This window comes from Dermacentor andersoni, chromosome 4 (assembly GCF_023375885.2).
Source record: "Dermacentor andersoni chromosome 4, qqDerAnde1_hic_scaffold, whole genome shotgun sequence".
Taxonomy (NCBI): domain Eukaryota; kingdom Metazoa; phylum Arthropoda; class Arachnida; order Ixodida; family Ixodidae; genus Dermacentor; species Dermacentor andersoni.
In genome coordinates, this window is record NC_092817.1 from 44,116,964 (window position 1) to 44,136,980 (window position 20,017).

Here is a 20,017-nt window from a genome sequence, read left to right on the forward strand (position 1 = left end):
CAGAGAGGGCGGAGTGGGGGGGGGGGGGGGGGGGGGGGTGAGGAAGGGGGGGTTAGGCGCTTTATAATTTAATTGTGCTTAATAACTGAAACGTCTCTCAAAAGGCAAAGTGGTCTTCGCAACATAGGGGATATTTCTTTTTAAAACCGTATACGATAAAAAAAGCACGATACAACACAGGCGCTGACCAACAATATATTGGTTGATTGCAAAGACGCAATGAATAGCTGCGGAGTTGTCGCAAACAAAACATCAAGCAGCTAAACCGGGAGAAGGGAATAGGAGGGGAAGAACATAGGAAGAACAAAAAAGAATACAGAACGAATCACGTTATCCTCCGTGCAGGATTCTTCTCGGTCATTCCCAAGCCGATTAGTTGATGGTGGTGGTAGATTTCTTGCCTAGCTTCAAGTTATAGTACAGCTAGGAAGGATTTAATTAGCAGAGAAGAAATTACGCATAATTTTCGATTGAATAGGAGGAGCTCCATACTGTGCCCGTAATGCGAGTCTTCCTATTTATATTTATTTGTTCAATTTCCACAGCCGCCCGACTGCCTGCGCATCTGATAAAGTTGAGGAAGACAAAGATGGATTGAAAGAACACAAAAAAAAATGCGAAAGTAAGCCTGCTGCATAAGCTTTTGGGAAGCGTGCTTTGGTCTTCATCGGAGACTTGCTGCTACTCCTCCCTCCCGACTTGGAGACCTGCGGCCACCAGCTCGCCCAGATGTCAGTACTATTGTTGCAACATAACTTGCCTTCTCGCAACAAAATTAAATTCTGCGATTTTACGTGCCGAAAATTCCCGTTTTATTACGAGCCACGCCCGTAGTTCGGAGCTAATTTTGACCACTCGGGTATTTTTTAACGCGCACTAAAACCTAATGCATGAGCGTTTTGCGCACGTCCCCCATCAGAATAGAGCCAACGCAGCCGGGATCGAACCCGCAGCCTCGTGTTCAACAGTGCATTGCAACGCCATAGCAACTGAGTTAACGTAGCGTGTCTCACAGGGAACCACAGGACCAGCTGTCAAAAGTCTGTATGTACAGACCTATTCTCTTTGTCGTCGTTTGGCTGCGGGAAACAAGAACAGGCGTGATAAAAAAAATATACGCCATCAATATCAATAAACGCACGCACACGCGCGCACCAGTGAGTGATACTAAATTACTGAGCCATAAAATAAGAAGGCGTCATAGGCGGCCCTGTAGGAGTGGCCGGGAATACAGCGGCGAACCGCGACCTGTACAGAGCACTTAAACAAAACGTGAAAAAGGTAAAAAGAAAAATTCGGTGAATCCCACGTTATATTTGGGAATCTTTTAGATGCGAAGCTCCGCTTTTTTTTATGTTTACTGAAACATCTGCACTTCTCCTCCTTCACTTCTATGCAGCTCAACGCTCTTCGCTCAATGCACGCAAAGAAAGAAAGCACAGATTCAACATGAGCGATCAAGGTGACAGAAAAAAAATGGTCGTACTATGTCCTTTATCCTTTAATTTTGCTCACTTTTATCGTTATTCGCAATCGTGCACAAATGACCGAAGAATCCACTTCGCCAACGCGCACTATACGCCACGACGCGCGCAGTGCAATCTGGCGAATCAAGCATCGTATGGCATCGTAGTGCAGCGGTACTAAAGGGCACCGTTACGATGCACTTCACAGCTCTGTATTACACACTGCAATCGCCCTTTCAAAAAGAAGAAACCATATGCCTCATAAACCCCATATCCGATAAGCCGATATGCAGTGGCGTAGCTAGGTCGTCTAGCACCCGGGGCCGATAGGTCTTCTGTCACCCCCCCCCCTCCCCCGGGTGTAGCCGAGGAAAGAGGGGTGTCTTCAGACGCATATGACACCCCCCCCCCCCCCTCCCCCACTGGCCCCTTGCACCCGGGACCAATGGCCCCCCTGCCCCCCTCGTTGCTACGCCACTGCCCATATGAAACTTGCAGGATCCCGTATCAAAAGCCGTTTTTTTTTTCATATGTCATATGATGGTATTTGATGCGGGAGTTATGAATAATACGGGGTTTTCATAGCATGGATGGCGAGAACTCTAGAAAGACTGAACCCCAATGCAAAATACAGAACGTCATCGGAAAGACCTCAGCAACAATAATGCCTGAATTTACATCCTAATTCCGCAAAAACGCGCTACACCGAAACGCGCTGTCACTCACATTCATAAACGTGCATTATTGGTATCCTATCTACATTTTATGCTGAAAGAGAAATGACAATATCAATAATGCGCACCGGTCACCTCACAAACACACAGCATACATAAAACTCACCCCAACACAGAACAAGAGTAATTGAAGCGTCATTATAAAACCAGCGTCTTGCAGGATGGTTTAAAACGCAGCGTGCAGCAAACTCCCATGTAAATTAACACAGAAGCGCTGTTTAAAGTAATACTTAGTCATCGACCAGTTGTTACTAGCTGTAATGTATATAGCCATGATGCCCAGACCCACCGGTACGAGTTTCTTGTTACACCAATGGAACAAGAACAAGCATCAACGTCAATAAAAATTCAGGTGATCTAACGTTTGACCACTTGCAGAAACTTAATCAAAACGTTCTTTTGATGTTTTACTGCGCTTTATAATATAATACCTATTCACGATTATTATAAATGAATGTAGAACCAAAACAAAGTCGCAGCTGTCACAACAAAGCACTTGCGGAAGTTCTGCATGTCTCAAAATTGGCTTGTTCAACGCACACTCACTCATTAAAGTAGCAAGATAAGTATTAATTGCACGCTTTACAGTCTATAATTATCTCAGTCGACTGCCCGCCCAAAGCACGCCGACTGAATCACATAGAGAGTTTCCGATGCGAAGCACTGGAGCGACCACAGAGGCAGTCTGCAACAGTTCGAGAACTTTCGCTAAACGCTCCAGGCGGTATTTGCCCTTCTTGTACGTTGTTTTCCTCCTCGTCCTCTTCCCTTCAGCACCCCAGGGCCATACGTGACCATCGGCATGGACGACTGTACAGCGCATAGCGCACTTCCCGGCTGTCATCACCCAAGCGTTCGCAATTCAGCACACGTAAGAGGGAAAAAATGAACGGAACCGCTGGCGAGAGGGACATGCTACTTTAAATGAGCTGCTCCCACCTCGCTTCAGAAGCGCGAGTGCTCGTGCGAGAAGACATTTTCTCTGCAGTAAGTAAATAAAATTGTCCATTAACGTCATGCACGTTATAGCTGGCCCTTAGAATATATGCTTTGTGACAAGCCAGAAAGATAGATAGATAGATAGATAGATAGATAGATAGATAGATAGATAGATAGATAGATAGATAGATAGATAGATAGATAGATAGATAGATAGATAGATAGATAGATAGATAGATAGATAGATAGATAGATAGATAGATAGATAGATAGATAGATAGATAGATAGATAGATAGATAGATAGATAGATAGATAGATAGATAGATAGATAGATAGATAGATAGATAGATAGATAGATAGATAGATAGATAGATAGATAGATAGATAACAAAAACTCAAAAGTCGTTTTTCTGCATCAATGCTTTGCTACGTTTAGAGCACGTGTGCTAAAAGGAAGGGCGTGTAAGAACATCAGTATGCCTGTGTACCGACCTTATAACGGTATTTATTTATTTTATGTTTATTTTCCTCGTATTTATTTATTTATTTATTTATTTATTTAGCCGTGGGATCAGGTGGCAATGTTGGAAGCAAGTGGACTGCAAGTAATATGAAACAACAAAAGAAACCTACACGGATTCCCCAGAAAGGAAAGTTTCGAAGTTGAAGCACAATTTGTCCTGGTCCAGGGAAGAAACCTGCCCCATCATTTTTCAGTTGCAGTCTGTATACTGACTTATCTTATCCCAAGGCCAGCAGACGGCACGACAATGACCAATTAACTAGTGTGCCTGTATATGCTCCCGCAGGGAGCAGAGTTCCGCATAGGTCCGCCGTTGTGTTCCAGCTCTGCAGTGAAGCAACTCCTCGAGCGCGCAGGAAACAAATCCCGCACGGCGTTCCATTTGCATTTTTGTCTGCTGGTCGCGAGCAACACATAACAATTGTTCGCGGGCGCTGAGCAAGATGACACTTTTTAATGCAGGCTACGTACGCTCCAACGATTGACGTAGCCGGAGGGGTGCCAACCTTCTGAAATTGTTAGTTTGTATGTACATATATACACGCACATATACAAACACACGCACAAAGGTGTATATAAGGAGTAAGACCCTCCTCGATCCCTCGAAATGAAAGTCTGACTACGCCCGTGGCTCGACCAGCTCAAAAGTTCACGTGCAAAGGCACATTACCTTGCAAAAAAAAGTGGTGCAATGTTTTTCAGCGGCATTTGAAGTTTTCTCGCGGAGGCCGGAAGGCAAGAAATATTTTAAATGGTGTTTAAAGAAAACTTCGCACGCGTGTGGTGGACAATTTTGTGAGCACATTTTGGCTGGCGTAACCAGACGAATAATGATCATGGCCAAGAGAACTATCGTGCCTGCAGTTATGTCAGTGACCGTTAAACGTGACCGTCATTCATCACGAACTGTCATTCACAGGTGCTGTACGTTTTTGATATATGCGGTACAGACACGTAGATTTAAACGCATTTCAAATGTTTACATGCGCACATTATATGCAAAGCTTCCTTTTACGATTCCTACCGCAAACTTCACAGCTGTTTCGTTGCAGCAAATCTGCGAGTGGAAAAAGATTAAAGATGCACGAGCTTCTAGATCAAATTTATTTCGTACAAGGGAATGGATGAGCAATGACTGGTAGCAGCAGGGGATGAGTGCTGGTTCTTGGAGCCTTCGTGGCAGAATTCAAAGGCACCGGAAAGGCAACAAGTTATTAAGAGTAACAACAGGTTATCTTTATTGCACTAATCACATAAGATGGCAGACTTGCAAAGTAATTATTCACACATTGCAGACTGTAACATGACAACACATATTTCTTTATCTCTTCATACTACTCAGGTCATTTTACTATAACATAGCGCTTATTAAACATACAAAAATTATTTCACATTCCTCACGTCGAGCCGCTCAAGCTGAGAGCGTTGTTGGGCTCACTCATTGAAGCCCAAGAACGCTCTCAGCTTGAACGGCTCACCCTTACTGAAACGAGACGCCTTATTCTATCCACGCTTGGCTTCACCTACCATCAGCAACATGGCCCCAAACAACCGATCTCGACCGACATCCGTAGATGGATCTACATAGATCCTGTCCCCAGAAACATGCGCCCTGAATATAACAGGGTCCGGCGCCAAGCTCGGGCCGGAGCTATCATAAAAGCCCTTGCTCACGTACCTGGCGTCACATTTGTTGATGCAGCCCAATATTCCCATGACACACGATTTGTGGCTGTCGCCACACGCGATGGAGTCCTACACCACGCCTCCAGTGTCACAACCCCCAGTGCCGAGACGGCTGAAGAAGTGGCCATCGCCCTGGCCACTCTAGATCCCACCTGTCACACCATCATGTGTGACTCTCGCTCAGCCGTCACTAACTTCAGCAAAGGCCGTATTTCTCCCCAAGCTCTTCGCATCCTCTGCCAGGCACCACACTTTAAAGACAGCATAATCTCCCTAACATGGATCCCGGCCCATGCGGGCCCTGTCCACCCACACCTCCCCAATCTCAACGAGGTCACCCAGTCCAGTGCGCGAGGCCTTGTCAACCGCGCCGGAGCCACTGGAGATGAGTTGGACACCAGGGACAATCTGACAACTTAGAACGATCTCGCTAAGGCCTTTTACCTCAGTCGCCGAACCTTTCCCCCGCCTCACCCCATGTTCAGCCGGGCACAGGCTACCACCCTGCGTCTGCTACAAACAAACACGTACCCTTCACCTGCCCGCCTCCACCTTATATTTCCAGACGTCTACAGTACCCCCAACTGCCGGTGCTGTGGCATTCACCCAGCTACGCTTCCGCATATGCTGTGGGAGTGCCCAGCACAGTACACACAGACTAACACCACGACTCTCTCGTCGAGGTTGCATGAGGCTATGCGGAGCTCCGCCCTCGACGACCAAACCTGGGCGACCCAGCACGCCCGCGAGGCGGCGGCGAGGCAAGCCCTCGCGTCCCTTCATGGGAGGCTTAGGCCCGGCCATCATAAAATGCTGATTGTACAATAAAAGTTTATTCCTCCTCCTCCTCACGTCGACTGAGGCTGATCGAAAAAGCAACATATTGCGGGCGGTAAATGCTGAACCTATCACAGCTGTCTCATCAGCGGTAGCGCACGATGTTTTCGCATACTACAAAACAATGAACACGAGTATGTTAATCGACCTTACATGATAAATCAGAACGCCGAACAAAAAAGGAAACAATAGAGAAAAGCCAGGATGCAGCGGGCAAATCGTATCTACTAGTATTTACTCTGTTTTGAACACACTGTTATAGAGCCGCATAGTCAGAACAATCGTACAAGCTACACAGCGAATTGGGCGAGTTGATCAGTTAACATTCTTCGCGTATATGTGCAGCGCGACACAGACGTGTCGTTCATTCTTTGTCCCGCGTCTGTGTCGCGCTGCACATACATTCCAAAAATTGCACAAGTGAACAACCTCTCATACCAGACGTACGCGTTTCAGCGTGTACAGGAGTGTTACTCGATATAAATGCTGCTTTAGTGTAAACAAGCCGAACTCAGCTGTGTAAACAAGGCGAACGCACCTCGCATATCCTGGCCCTTTCCGGAGCTGGCCGGTCTCGTCCGTCCGCACGGCACCGCGTAAAAAGCTTTGCCACCTTCCGTGCGATTTGTGCAGTTTGGTGCGCTGCACCCCGTCATACTGGAATACAAGTTTCAAAATGATGTGTTTCGTACCACTTCACTAAAGTCACTAACTTAATATCGTCGACCACCCTACCTGCAACCCGGAGCCGATCGGTGCAACGCACGCTGGACGGTCCGCTGATTGCAATTTCAATGGCACTGACAGAAATGAGTCGGTGCCGCGCCAGTAAAGTTGGCTTTGCAGCGGCTTCGCAGTTGAACATACGACGCCAATTTTGTATCACGTGATAGCGCTCGGCGAATAGCGGTGCGAGCGGCGCCGGAAAAGTTCTGCACAAGTCTGCTCCCTGCGGGAGCATATACAGGATCACTAGAATTAACAAGTTACTCGAAGCGATGCGCATTAATCAAGCAAATAGGGGCGCAGGTACCCACAAGGTGGCGGAAATTTTACGAAAAAGACATTTGGCACCAACCCTGATGTTCACATTCTGTCAACATCCAATTTATAAACAGGCTACATCAAGTCAAAGTACAATAGTCGTTTATATATACCGTACGTGATCTGTATAGAGGCACTCTGTTGGCTATACAAATACATAAGCTCGTACTATGTCCATTGGCTTCTTGGGCGCTCTATAGACTTACCGGTTTAAACTTTATTACAGTATTGTATTAGGAATATATACGCTTTTGTTTCATGCATAACAGGTAATTCTGCAAAAGCTAAAGAGAGTATTCTCACTGATCGCATGCGCGACAAAAAAAAACATGCATCACATATAAAAGAAAGATATAGGTATGAGTCATGGAATTCGTTATACCATTGTCTCATACATATCTAAGTCCCAAAATACGAGGGCGAATTCGAAACTCTTTAACCCTGTTTTTCATTAGCCGAGATAAGGTACATACAGGTAATTAGAAGTATGCGTACTATTTTACGTACTTTACGCTATCTTTCCGCATAGTCCCCACACCGGTTCAGACATTTGTCCCATGGCAGCACTAAGTTTGAGATGACTCTGCGGTAGAATTCGTCCTGCTGACTGTAGAACCACCGTCGAATTGCTGCCTTGGCTTCATCGTTGCATTTGAATCACTGTCCTGCCCGGCACTTCTTTAGCGGACCGAAACCATAGAAATAACTAGGTGTGAGGTCCTGACTGTATGGTGGATCGTCCAAACTCTCCCAGTGAAATGACCGGACCTTGTTGGCGGTTCTGAGTGCCACATGCGGCCTCGCATTCTCGTGGAGGATAACCGCGTTGTCCACATTGAGAATCCCTCGGCCTTTTCGCTTGATGGCAGCCAGCAGACGTGAACGCGTGGAACAACAACTGTCAGCATTGATGGCTGCACCTTGTGGCATGAAATCCAGCAGGAGCGGTCCTCGGCGATCCAAGAAGACCATTAACATCACTCTCCCAACATATGGCAGTGAATGGAATTTTTTTCTCACAGGCGAACCCAAATGTTTCCACACTATACTGTTGCGGCTCGGGGTGGCGTTAGGGCAAGGAATCCAACAAGCCCATCGACGAATACGTCCAGTTGTAGGAATGAAGGAAAAAGGGTTTGTTTGGCATTAGTTACACGGCTCCAGTTAAGGAAGCCCACTCTATGCCGGAGCATGTTAAAAGTGCGAGTTCACATCAGGACAAGGCGGCCCTAGTACATGAAAAGTCTCCGTTTTTAACACCGTCGTCTCTAGGCCCTGAATATCCTAGGTGAGTTGACTGGGGAAATTGAGGAGTGCATCGCAGCCAATCACAATCGTCGAAGCGGCTGCGATACGACGCCCATGCTATCGCAACGCTCCGCAGCATCTCCCTCTCCAAAGCTTCCGCTCACCCGACGAATAGAATAGGGGACAGAATAGCAACCTGGGAATCCACGGTCGGCACCGGGCTTCGGTAGCATGCTCACTCGAAGCATAAAATAGGGAACAGGATAGCAACCTGGGAATCCACGGTCGGCACCGGGCCTCGGTAGCATGCTCACTCGAAGCATAGAATAGAGGACAGAATAGAAACCTGGGAAACCACGGTCTGCACCGGGCTTCGGTAGCATGCTCACTCGAAGCATAGAATAGGGGACAGGATATCAACCTGTGAATCTACGGTCGGCACCGGGCTTCGGTAGCATGCTCACCTGAAGCATAGAAGAGGGGAAAGGATAGCAACCTGGGAATCCACGGTCGGCACCGGGCTTCGGTAGCATGCTCACCTGAAGCATAGAATAGGGAACAGGATAGCAACCTGGGAATCCACGGCCGGCGCCGCGCTTCGGTAGCCTTTGACATTGGCCCTTTTCATCATTAGTTCAGGCTGTCAGCTAGTGGCGGGGGTGGGTGCCTTTTGTGGACCCGTCAGCCGTCGGTGTCAACGCCGCGTTGACTTTTTCGTAGGCGCTGATGGATGGGTGCGGGTTGCTCGTGGCAAACGCCTATGGCAGTGTTGAGACGTAACAATACTCTGCTGCCTTGATTCCGGCGTGAAATGCAGTATCCATGTTTCAACGCCAGTAACAATGTGGTCCACAAAACTTCCACCCTACCCGGCATAGCGTTGCAGATGATTCAGTGAAACAATCAATCGCTTGCCTTTCATCATGTCATCCAACTGCTTAGACACTCTCCGACATGAAACCGTCCGGTACCCTAAGGATCGACCCGTGAACGATGCCGTAAACACTCCGATCCGAAATGCCAAGTTCCCGGGTAATGTCCTTGAGGCGCACACGCCGATCCGCTTTCCACATTGCATCCACACGGGAAATATTTTCGTCAGTCAGCGACGCACGTGGCCTCCCCGAACGCTCATTGTAATGCAAGCCTTCACGGCCTTTTACGAACTAACAACACCACCACCTCACACTTCTCAAATCGAGGAACATTTCCCATACGTGGGCTGCATTTCGCTGTGAACTGCAATGGGCATTCGTCCCTTGCTCCATAGAAAACGAATCACACTTTGTTGCTCGTACGCCGTGGACGTGTGAAGCATAACCGCCATCTTCTACAACTTATAGCAGCGCCATGCCGCAGAGCTAAGGCCGGGCGGATCGAAGAAAAGTCCACCACTGGTAATGAATATGTTGATTTCGCATTTGCAGCCGTGATTTGGCTAAAAAATAGGGGCAACGACTTTCTGATTTGTCCTCGTGTGATGCGTTCATTACATGGAAGGCGTCGCAAATATGAACCTATTTACTAGGGTGGCGGCAGGAAGTGAAGACCTGTAGCACTGCTGCGTATTGGGTTCTTTGGTATATACGAACTTGGATAGCATTTCTGCTTTCCTATCAATTTGCCTCCCCATCCCCCTTCCTCAGTTTATGGCAGTAAAACAGATTTTGCCTTCTGGTTAACCTTCCTGCCTTCTTCAGGCTCTCTCTTTCTCTTTTATAACGCCATCAGACAAGCATAAAATAGAGATGTATACACCACGATGCGCTAATTTAAACAGTTTATTCAAGGGAAAGTTTGTACATGTATACAACATGCCCAACCGCGCCACTCCTGCTCAAAACGTCGTACTGCCCCTACCATAAGAGGCAGTCTCTTTATCAAAAAATGCCGACAGAGGCAGTGCTAACGCGCCTTTAAGCACTGCGCCTGATAGATTATGCCTCCATAATATCACGCGCGTCCTTTCTCTGTGTCTGACAACAATCACGCAGTCATAAAACAAACATGTGCAGCCACACCACACACATTGACAGTGAACACACCAATGACCGTCGTGGTGATTGATTGATTGATTGATTGATTGATTGATTGATTGATTGATTGATTGATTGATTGATTGATTGATTGATTGATTGATTGATTGATTGATTTTAGCAATTGCTTGCATTCGTGATTGCTTGACTAGTTCCAGTAGCTTAACAGTAATTTAACGCACATGAACGAGCTCAAATGAAAGTGCATCAACGCACAAATGAGAGTGGTGACCACGAGCGAACACTTTGTGCTCTATTACGCACCCAGCGATCCCTTTCTCTTTCTCCTCCTCCTCTTTTCTCTTATCAAAAAGCTATCTTAAGCGTCGTGTCGCAGGCTGTCCTACCAGATCTTCGAGCCACTCTCATGGGTACGAGGTGCAGTGGTATCACAAATGGGCAAAGAAAGAGAAAATATATAGGCGAGCTCGCTTCTGCGTCAGCCGTGCGGCTGCGTCGCTGATCGCCCTTCGCCCCGCGAGTCGCGTCTGGCTGCCCCTGTGTCCGGATACAGCTCGTGGACGGGCCTCAACGACAGCAGCACCCGATGCCTCTGGAAGGCTTCGCTCTGTCTGAAGGCCCGGTCCGTGCCGTGCAGCCAGTCCAGGATTCCCAGAATGCCGTAGTTTCCGCGGAACCTGCGTGCCTCGAGAGAAAAGCCGGAAAAGTACGGTTCTTTCTTTCTTTCTTTTTTTTCGTGGCTTTGCCTTCGGTTCTACCTCTAGTTTTTTTTTTTTTTCTTTCCCCGCGCGGTGACTAATCGGAGCGGATGTCTTTTACGCGCCTCATTGGCCGCCCACCCGCTGGGTGCACGGGTCGGTGGAAGAGAACAATGTGTAGCGCCGGGAACCAATGAGGCTTTGGCGACTCAGAGGATAATTACAGCGGGAGCCATATAAGAATTACGGCCTAATAATCCTATTCTTGGCATGGGTCTGTGTTTCCCCGAACGTTACGCCTGTTTACTACATGTAATGCATCGCTTGAGTAGTCGTTCCAACTTACACAACAGGCGGTTCCAAACAAACATAACGATGTGCGATAAATACGCGTATAAACAAGTGTTGTTACCCTTAAATCGGCGCCTCAACAACATTGTAGAAACTTGTAGAAGCAATAATGATTCTGTGAAGCACGATATTTTCAAATTCTTTTCATATCGTTTCTCATCTTTCCTGCCCTTTGCTCTACGCCCAGTGGAGGGTAGCCAAGTGAACAATTAGTCTGGTTAGCCTCTCTACCTTCCACTTGTATTTTTTCCTATGCTATAGAAACAACGACGCCACATCTAACCTTATACAATTGAATATGTATCTCTATATTTAGTTTTTGTAGCCTACACATAGTGGTTTACTCCGGCAACTTCAATTCCATTCTGGAAGGGCAGAATAATAGCGGCACTTTAAGAATATGCTGCCCTCTTTTCCTTCACTCTTTGGCAAGTCCAGCAGAAAGAAAATCATCATCATCATCAGCATCATCTTATCTATGTCCACTGCAGGACGAAGGCCTCTGCCAGCGATCTCAAATTACCCCTGTCTTGCGCTAGCTGATTCCAACTTGCGCCTGAAAATTTCCTAATTTGATCACCCCTCCTAATTTTCTGCCGTCCTCAACTGCGCTTCCCTTCCCTTGGCAACCACTCTGTAAATCTAATGGCCCACCGATTATCTACATTACGCATTACATGGCCTGCCCAGCTCCAGCTTTTTCTCTTAATGTAAACTACAATATTGCCTATCCTCGTTTACTTTCTGATCCACACCGCTCTTTTCCTGTCTCTTAACGTTACGCCTAACATTTTTCGTTCCATCGTCCTTATCTTCTTCTCGAGCTTCATTGTTAAACCTCCAATTTTCTAGAATGCAATGGCTGTACAGAGAGAAAACGGTTTATGCATATTCTTGAAATTTGTTCTCACGGTATACGTATTGAACTCACAATACAGCATATCTCGCCCGTTACAGAATGCACCGATCAAAAAGATTATCTATGCCCCACCTCACTAAACTGGTACACCGGAATATTTCATAGCGATGCTCTACAGCTTCCGTATAAGTTTCCACTTTGTTTTAAGCGCAGTTTAACATTTATTTGATGAAATAGTTGAGAAATACAAGCAAATAAACGCATTACTCGCGCATTAATTGTTCCATGGCTATATATATTGCTGCGAGGCGGAGACAAGCAGGAATGTTGTCTATGCAAGGCGAATGGTGAAGGCACCAGCTGACCGTACAACATGGCGGTGGGAGCGTCCCAGCAACAATAGCACTTCTTCCATAAACCTTCGACTGGGGCTAGTTGGTATGGCATCGTTCTGTGTGTCTGTGTGTCGCACTGTGTGCCTGTCTCTTTTGTCCTTTGTATAACAGTATAGCGCAGCAAGCAGAACAAACACTTCTTCGTCATCGTCTCTTGTCTGCACGTCCTGTTCTGCATCGCGACAATTTTTTGAAACATCCAATCTACATTTTTAAGAGATTTAAAAAAAGCAATCAATTCGCTTTTTCTGTTGTCAATGGACTGTGCAAGCGTGCAGTATCAAACGCTGCACATAGCAACGCTCGCGAGCTAGTTGCTCACGGCGTACTTACTTTTTTCAATTTTAGTTCAACTTGGCAAGAGCTTGAGGAACGGAAGTATCCTACCGGAACCTGCATCTCAGTATCATTACGCCACACAATTTGACCGTTCCTTACCTATAAACGCTCTTTATACAATAAGTAAGCTTTACATATGTACAGTAATCTAACATTACACGTTAAATATAATTACGCTGTTATTTTACATTAGAAGCATACTCCTCTGCGCGAGACGGCATAAGACGAAAGCTTGCTCGTTCCTTTCTTATGTAGCCAACTACATACAATATAAAAAAGCGAGCCTTTTTACTGATTATACCTTGTCTGGTTCTAATTTGTGATGAGCTGTGGTGGACATTTGAAGTTCTGTTCAAATTGCTGTGCCATTCGATAGAAGGTGATGAAAAAATCATCAGGGAGATTAACGGATATGTATATATGATACGGCAAAAGCGTTCAGATATTTGCTGCAAAAGAAGAACGTTACGATAATGTAGCAACGAAAGCATTGCCATTCTGCTTTTATCATTCTGATCACTGTCAGTATACAGCATTCACGAAAGACTGGACTTCCGAGGCTTTCCATCCATTTCAATGGCACAGCAAAGTTGGCGCGCATACGAGATCGCCCAAGTCGCGCGTGGCAATCTATGAAGCAGAAGTCCCACGGGAACCAAGGAACGGAAGACCCAAAATGCTCTGGAAAAAATCGCTCAATGTAACCTTGGCTCGTGTTCACCGCAGACAAATTCACAAATACATCTGACAAAAAGCAAGCACTACTCTACTACAACGGCCCTTCCGGATGCAGACGTCAACTTCGTCTGCTCCACGAGTGCCTTTAGAAGCAACATTCCGTCTGGTTGGGTTTTCGTGCCCGAGAGATTACCCCGCTCGAAGAAGTCGCGCACTGAAGCGGATACGATCTTGTAGCTGCCTCGCAGGAGAAGAGTCTTGCCTCCATCGCCGGTAACAAATGCAGCCTTCGAAGCAACGCCCGATGCATCTCCCTACAGATGAATCTTTCCTGTCTACGAAAGAAAGCGGCGATACTATAGTAGTGCAGGGCGACTTTTCCACTAGCCTCACGTATGTTCTATCTGGCAAGGCAGACAGGCACCGTTCTGCGATCAGCCTGTTCCCTACAACGTCGGTCTTCATTCCCGTTTCGCCGGAGGTGAAGTAATCGCAGCGATGATTGCGTAAACCACCTCGCAAGGCGGCAATACAAATGGGTAGCCGTGCAATGTCGCATCAGGGTTTCCATTAAGCTTCGTTCTCTTGGGGGGACGTGGTGGAATGCTCGTACGGCGTAGCTAACGTCTAAAGATATCCTCGAGGTTTAATCAAGGCAGGAGTTCGAGCGGCATTGTTGCAGCTTGACAGCAACACCAGACCCGAGACAGTGACTACATTTGGCAGAACAGTTCGGTTCTGCCAGTATGTCGTAACTGCAGTGATGCACCGTGAACGAAAAGAGAGCTGTTATCAATATTTTGATATTACAGTCAGAGAGTAGGTAAGCGAACATATGTCGACACGTCCCCTGTAGTCACTGTCTTGGTCGATTCCGCTACACTACAAAAGCCTGCCTCAGATAACTCCTGTTCTACTTCAACTAAAGCCATCAACTATCTATTAAACTTTCTAATTTAAGCTATGACGCAAAGTTCGGCCAAAAGCTTTTGGACAAGTGTAAGAATACATGTTATTGATTTATCTTATAGAGCACATTTTTTTAGGCAAATCAAAGTGCTATGTAACCTGTAATTTCTTCTTATTTTTTGTATTTTAGAAATTGTTATAGATGTGAGCCTCGCGCCAGCACTTATCACTTCAGGTTTGCTCACAATACCGAAACAACTTCTGGTAGTCCCCTAGAAGAGACCTCTATCTGTGCAATTAACCAAAACCATCGATATCCAACATATACTGGGAGTGTAATGGTGAAATGACCAAGAATGCATGCTCTTCTCACAGATATCTGTTACTATAACATAAAGTCATATAAAATGTTGTCGTATGATCCTAATTTTGGAAGCTCATTGCACTCCCTACTATGAAGAAATAAGTTTACAATATTTCACTTCAAAATCTTTATTAGAAAAAGAGTTATGCCTGTTGGCATATGGAAGAATTGCGAAAAAATGTAGGTTCTGAGAAAATCAACAAGTGAGACAAGCTTTTATCGCGTAAAAGCCAGGTTTTATTCTAACTGGTTTCTGCGTATGAAGTTTGCCTCTCTTGACGTAAGGCTGTTGTGACGCCACGAAAAATACTCCCTCTACAATATGGCGTACGGCGACGCCACGTAAAGACTCCATATAAGAGACTTACGTCATTTTGTAATCCTATTCCCAGCTTACACTGTGCTGCTGCACCTAAGCGGATCGAGATAATACGCCGCTTTTCACCGCCCTGGCTGTACAACAATACAGTGGTCTCGATGACGTCATTGCACCCCTCCATGCCCCTTTACTTGGCGGCCTCTCCAGTGATCATTAACGACACTCACGTTAGGTGGTGAAAGTCGTGCATCTGCGGCGACGGAAGCAGTGGCAGGTGGTATCCCGAGTGCACGATGACGCCGTAGGGCGCCGTGAGCACGGCCCAGAGCCAGTGCACGCTCAGGTGCGAGCCGAGAACCACGGGCCCCACCACCACGGGCAGAACGTTGGAGAGCAGGTGCTCTACCGGGGTGCAGTACACCGCCGTGATGGCCACCGGCGCGGTCCATTCGTGGTGCTTCTTGTGGAAGCGTTGGTACAGCAACCGGTGGTGCAGCAGCCTGGGGTAGAAAAGACGACGCACGGAGGCGAGATCGTTTAGATCGCGTACCTCGAAACCACCCGCCAAATTTGGACGCTTTATCTCCATCCGGTGCGTCTTAACGACCCGTCGCGCTGGTTTAGTGGCTGCAGTGTTCTGCTGCTGATTATGGAGGCCGCGGATTAGGTTACCTGCTGCGGAACCCGCATACTCATCATCATCAGCCCATTGGTATGTCCTCTTTGAGATGAAGGCCTCTCCCTGCGATCTCGGAATCAGCCCTGTACTGCGCCAACTGATACCAACTTGCACCTGCAAATTTCCTAACTTCATCACCCCACATAGTTTTCTGCCATCCTCGACTGCGCTCCCCTTCCCTGGGCACCCATTCTGTAACTCTAATGGTACACCGGTTATCTGCCGGGCGCACTACATGGCCTGCCCAGCTTCATTTTTTTACTCTTAATGTCAACTAGTACATCGGCTATCCCCGTTCGCTCTCTGATCCACACCACCCTCTTCCTGTCTCTTAACGTCACGCCTAACATTCTTCGTTCCATCGCTCTTTGCGTGGTCCTTAACTTGTGTTGGAGCTTCCTTGTTACCTTCCAAGTTTCTGCTTCATATATTAGCACCGGTAAAATGCAATCATTGTACACGTTTCTTTTTTTTTTTTCTTTAAACGACAGTGCTAAGCTCCAGTCAGCGTTTAGCAATGCCTACCGTACGCAGCCCATTTTTATTCTTTTGTAAGTTTTCTACTCATGATCAGTGTCCTCAGGGAGTAATTGATCTAGATAAACTTACTCCTACACAGACTGCAGAGCCTGACTGGCGATCGTGAATTCCTATTTCCTTGCCGGGCTATTGGACATTACCTTCGTCTCCTCCATATTAATCTTCAACCCTACTCACAGTTTCTTGGATAAGGTCCTCATTCTTTTGTTGCAATTCATCCCCAGTGTTACTGAACAGAACGGACAGAGAAAAAGTTATTGGGAAAAGCACCTGCGAGGTTGCCAGCCCGCGCTCAGCCCACCCGACCATTTTGTGCGGTGAGGCATAGCCTTTCCACCGTGGGCCGCGCCCGCTGGATTGCGCATAGTTGGTCGTGTAGATCTGAGCTAGTCAGAGTGCTTAGCCATCGCTCCTCGACAAGGTCCGGTTCTATGTTGCCCTCTACGTATATCACTCTGATCTATGTGCATTTCGATAAGATGTGCGCTATGTCTGCGTGTTCGTGCTTGCAGAGCTTGCAGCTCGCGTCTGGGTATTGTTTGGAATTTACTCTGTTTAAGTGTGCTGGGTTTCCGAAGGTTCTGCTTTGCAACCTTCTCCAATCTGTTTCTTGAGACCTGTCGAGTTCATTGTGCGGTTGTGGGCATGTTTCTCTTTGTTTTGTATAGTGTGTCAATATGTCGTGGTACGTGACCAATCTGTACCTGTCGTCTTGTATCGCTACTTTGTCGTCGTTGCCTCCTCCGTGTTCTCCATCGCCTCCGCCACTCTTTCCGCGGGTGGTGCGGGGTGTTGGGCCGTCATTGTCCGGGCCGCGGTGGGTTAGTTCTCGCGCGGCTCGGTGGGCCTTCCCGTTGAGGTTGGGAGGAGTCCTCGGGACTTCCCCCATATGTGCCGGGATCCATTTGAGGTATTTGGGTGTCATATGCATGGCTGCATATGATGAGAGCGAAATGCGAAAACGCTCGTGTACTTAGATTTAGGTGCACGTTGAGAAAACCCGGTAGGTGGGCAAAGTCAATCCGGAGCGCTCCATCAACGCCGTCCCTATCACCCGAGTGCTGGGCAACATCGGGACGGCAATTCTCACATTTTATTGTCTAACTGTCTCAACAAACACTATATATGCGAGCGCATTATGTGCGCTTCACAAGGTTTCAAAACTTCAGATGTGATGCGCCCCTTTTTACGTTCACTATACTCGCGGACAACTTCCCGTGGTTATGGAAGGAAAGCTACGGAGGCAAAGTGCGCACAAGAGAGATCGCTTCTGAAAAGAGACTCCCGTTTTAATCCACGTTCATTTAGGCTGGGCAAGAGAAAACAAACACCTAATTATGAACAGTTAAATAAGATCGAAAACACGGCTGAGTGTAAAGGTTTACTTATTCTGCGTCTTTTCTCTTCCGCGTCAGGGCGAACGCGACAGAGTCACACATGGAAGCTGCGTCAATTCAGCGACTGTTCCGAGCAACCAAAGGCACTGTCGAACGCTGTCGGACTACTCGGCGCGGTAACACACGTGCAGAAGCTACGCGCCCATAGCTTTCCCTTCGTAGCCACAGAATGCTGTCCGCGAGTACGTAGGCTTTTTCACCGCGATGAGGGAATTGATTTCAATCCATGCAGATCGCCGAACGCCGCCACGTGCGCCGTGGAGCTGCTTTCCTCCTCTCCGACTTATGTGATCCGGCGTCTACACTCACGTAAGTCGGCAGAACGCGCAACATTTAAGTAAGGCTAGCTAACTTTCCGCGTTCGGTTTGCTACGCGGTATCATTCAAGTTCCGCGGGAAGCCACTGCGCAGTCGTGGATTCCACAAGCGACTATCTAAAGTGTAAAAAAAAACTGGTAGCTGAAGCATGCGGTTGTCACACTGCGGCTTATGCAGCTTGCACTGCTTCCTTAGGAAGATCAGAGGTACCTTTAGATCGCCACTGTGAACAGAGCAGAATTCACGCTTACGAATGCGTGACATGAGAGCGTACGGCTAACCGCATATGGTAATGCCTGGGGATGTGTTCGAATATAAAATTTTTTATTTGTCGCTTTTAGCGGAAATTTAAGGTGGCACGTTCTAGAAATGCCCGTGTATATGATCATCATCTGTCTTCAGTAATGATATAATTCAGCGTCATTCGTTCAATGCCGAGCGAAAGCATTATGCACTACTGCGACTGCGTCGCATAACTAAAAAGACTGAATGCGAAGGCTCTAAGGGGTCGGGTGGTTCAGCGTGCATACAAAGCTGTGCCCCACATACCGTAAAAATACGCACGCCCATTTAATTGTATATGTTGTGCGTGCGTGAAATACACAGGCAGATACCGCGTATGTCACACAGTCTCCTAAAGCCCACCACTGGAGCTTCTTTTTTTATTATTCTTTTTCTCGCAGATGGAGGGTGGGAGCAGGGGCCTTACCTGCACACTTCCAAGCTGCAGGAGGGACACTAGCTTCCGCCTTGAAATTATAGACGGTCCTTGCAGACTGTTAAGAATCAACCTATTTCCACACGTTTTGGTATTTTACGCATTTACATTCAGCCTAGAAAATAAATTTATGGAGACAGTATAGCGTCTGACAAAATTTTCAGATGTACCTACTTGCGTCGGTCTGTTCAGTAAAAGGCACTTCTGTAGCGCTGACCCACACAGCTTCCAGTTCGGAGCCTGCTGCAATGTCCTTAACTTCATTGACGGTGCTGCCTTTAGGCGCAGTGACATCTTTTCCAAAGCCACTTCCAACCACTGGGACGCTCAAGTCATCTTGCTGTTGAAGCTTAATGTTCCTTTGATTTGCCTGGAAGGGTGCCATCGCCCAGGCGGATCAAAACCGGATCACCGAACTGCAGCACTAGGAAAACGCGAGGAACAAAGTGCGTCGCTTGATGGAGAGCCACCGATACCTTACCCCGCAAAGCAAGAATTGTCTCTCTTCCTAGGGAGGGTGTCTCACACTCAAGGAGACATGTGAACTATGTGAACTCCACTACCGCGATGGTACAGCATCGCACAGAGGGGTAAAGGAACTCTACCGAACGCGGCATTCTCAGAGAAGCCTTCATTCGTTGGGGTTCTTACTTCTCATTCCGAGCACGTACAAGCCTTCTGGGCCGCAGTAAACTAAAAGGGCTGCGCGACTGACGATGACGATTGATGTTACCGTCTTTCTTAGGGACCGGGCGCGGCGAAACGACGCCGCGCTAACGTTATTCATGTTGATGTCCTAATCTCACTCCGTCCCCGCTAATATTTTGGCCTGTCCTGCTGCCCCGGGCGACAGTGACTCATTATTGATGACGCGGAAGATTCGATGGGAGGGAACGCGGCGGACGAAAGATGCGCGTGCCCCGAATAGAACAAGCCGTCGCCCAGTCAGACTACACAACACCACCGCCGTAATGCGTC

At 47.3% G+C, this 20,017-nt stretch overlaps 1 protein-coding gene across 1 annotated transcript in view; it reads right to left on the reverse strand.

Moving 5' to 3' along the window:
• Positions 1–10,247: 10,247 nt before the first annotated feature.
• LOC126537026 (fatty acid hydroxylase domain-containing protein 2-like) overlaps positions 10,248–20,017 on the reverse strand; it is an 87,120-nt gene continuing 77,350 nt past the window's right edge. Inside the window, exons 6-7 of the mRNA XM_050184138.3 lie at positions 15,615–15,887; positions 10,248–11,152 (exon numbers count right to left, since the gene is read on the reverse strand). Of these exons, the coding sequence (XP_050040095.2) occupies positions 10,954–11,152; positions 15,615–15,887 (472 nt within the window). The 3' untranslated portion in view covers positions 10,248–10,953. The remainder of the gene's footprint in view (positions 11,153–15,614; positions 15,888–20,017) is intronic.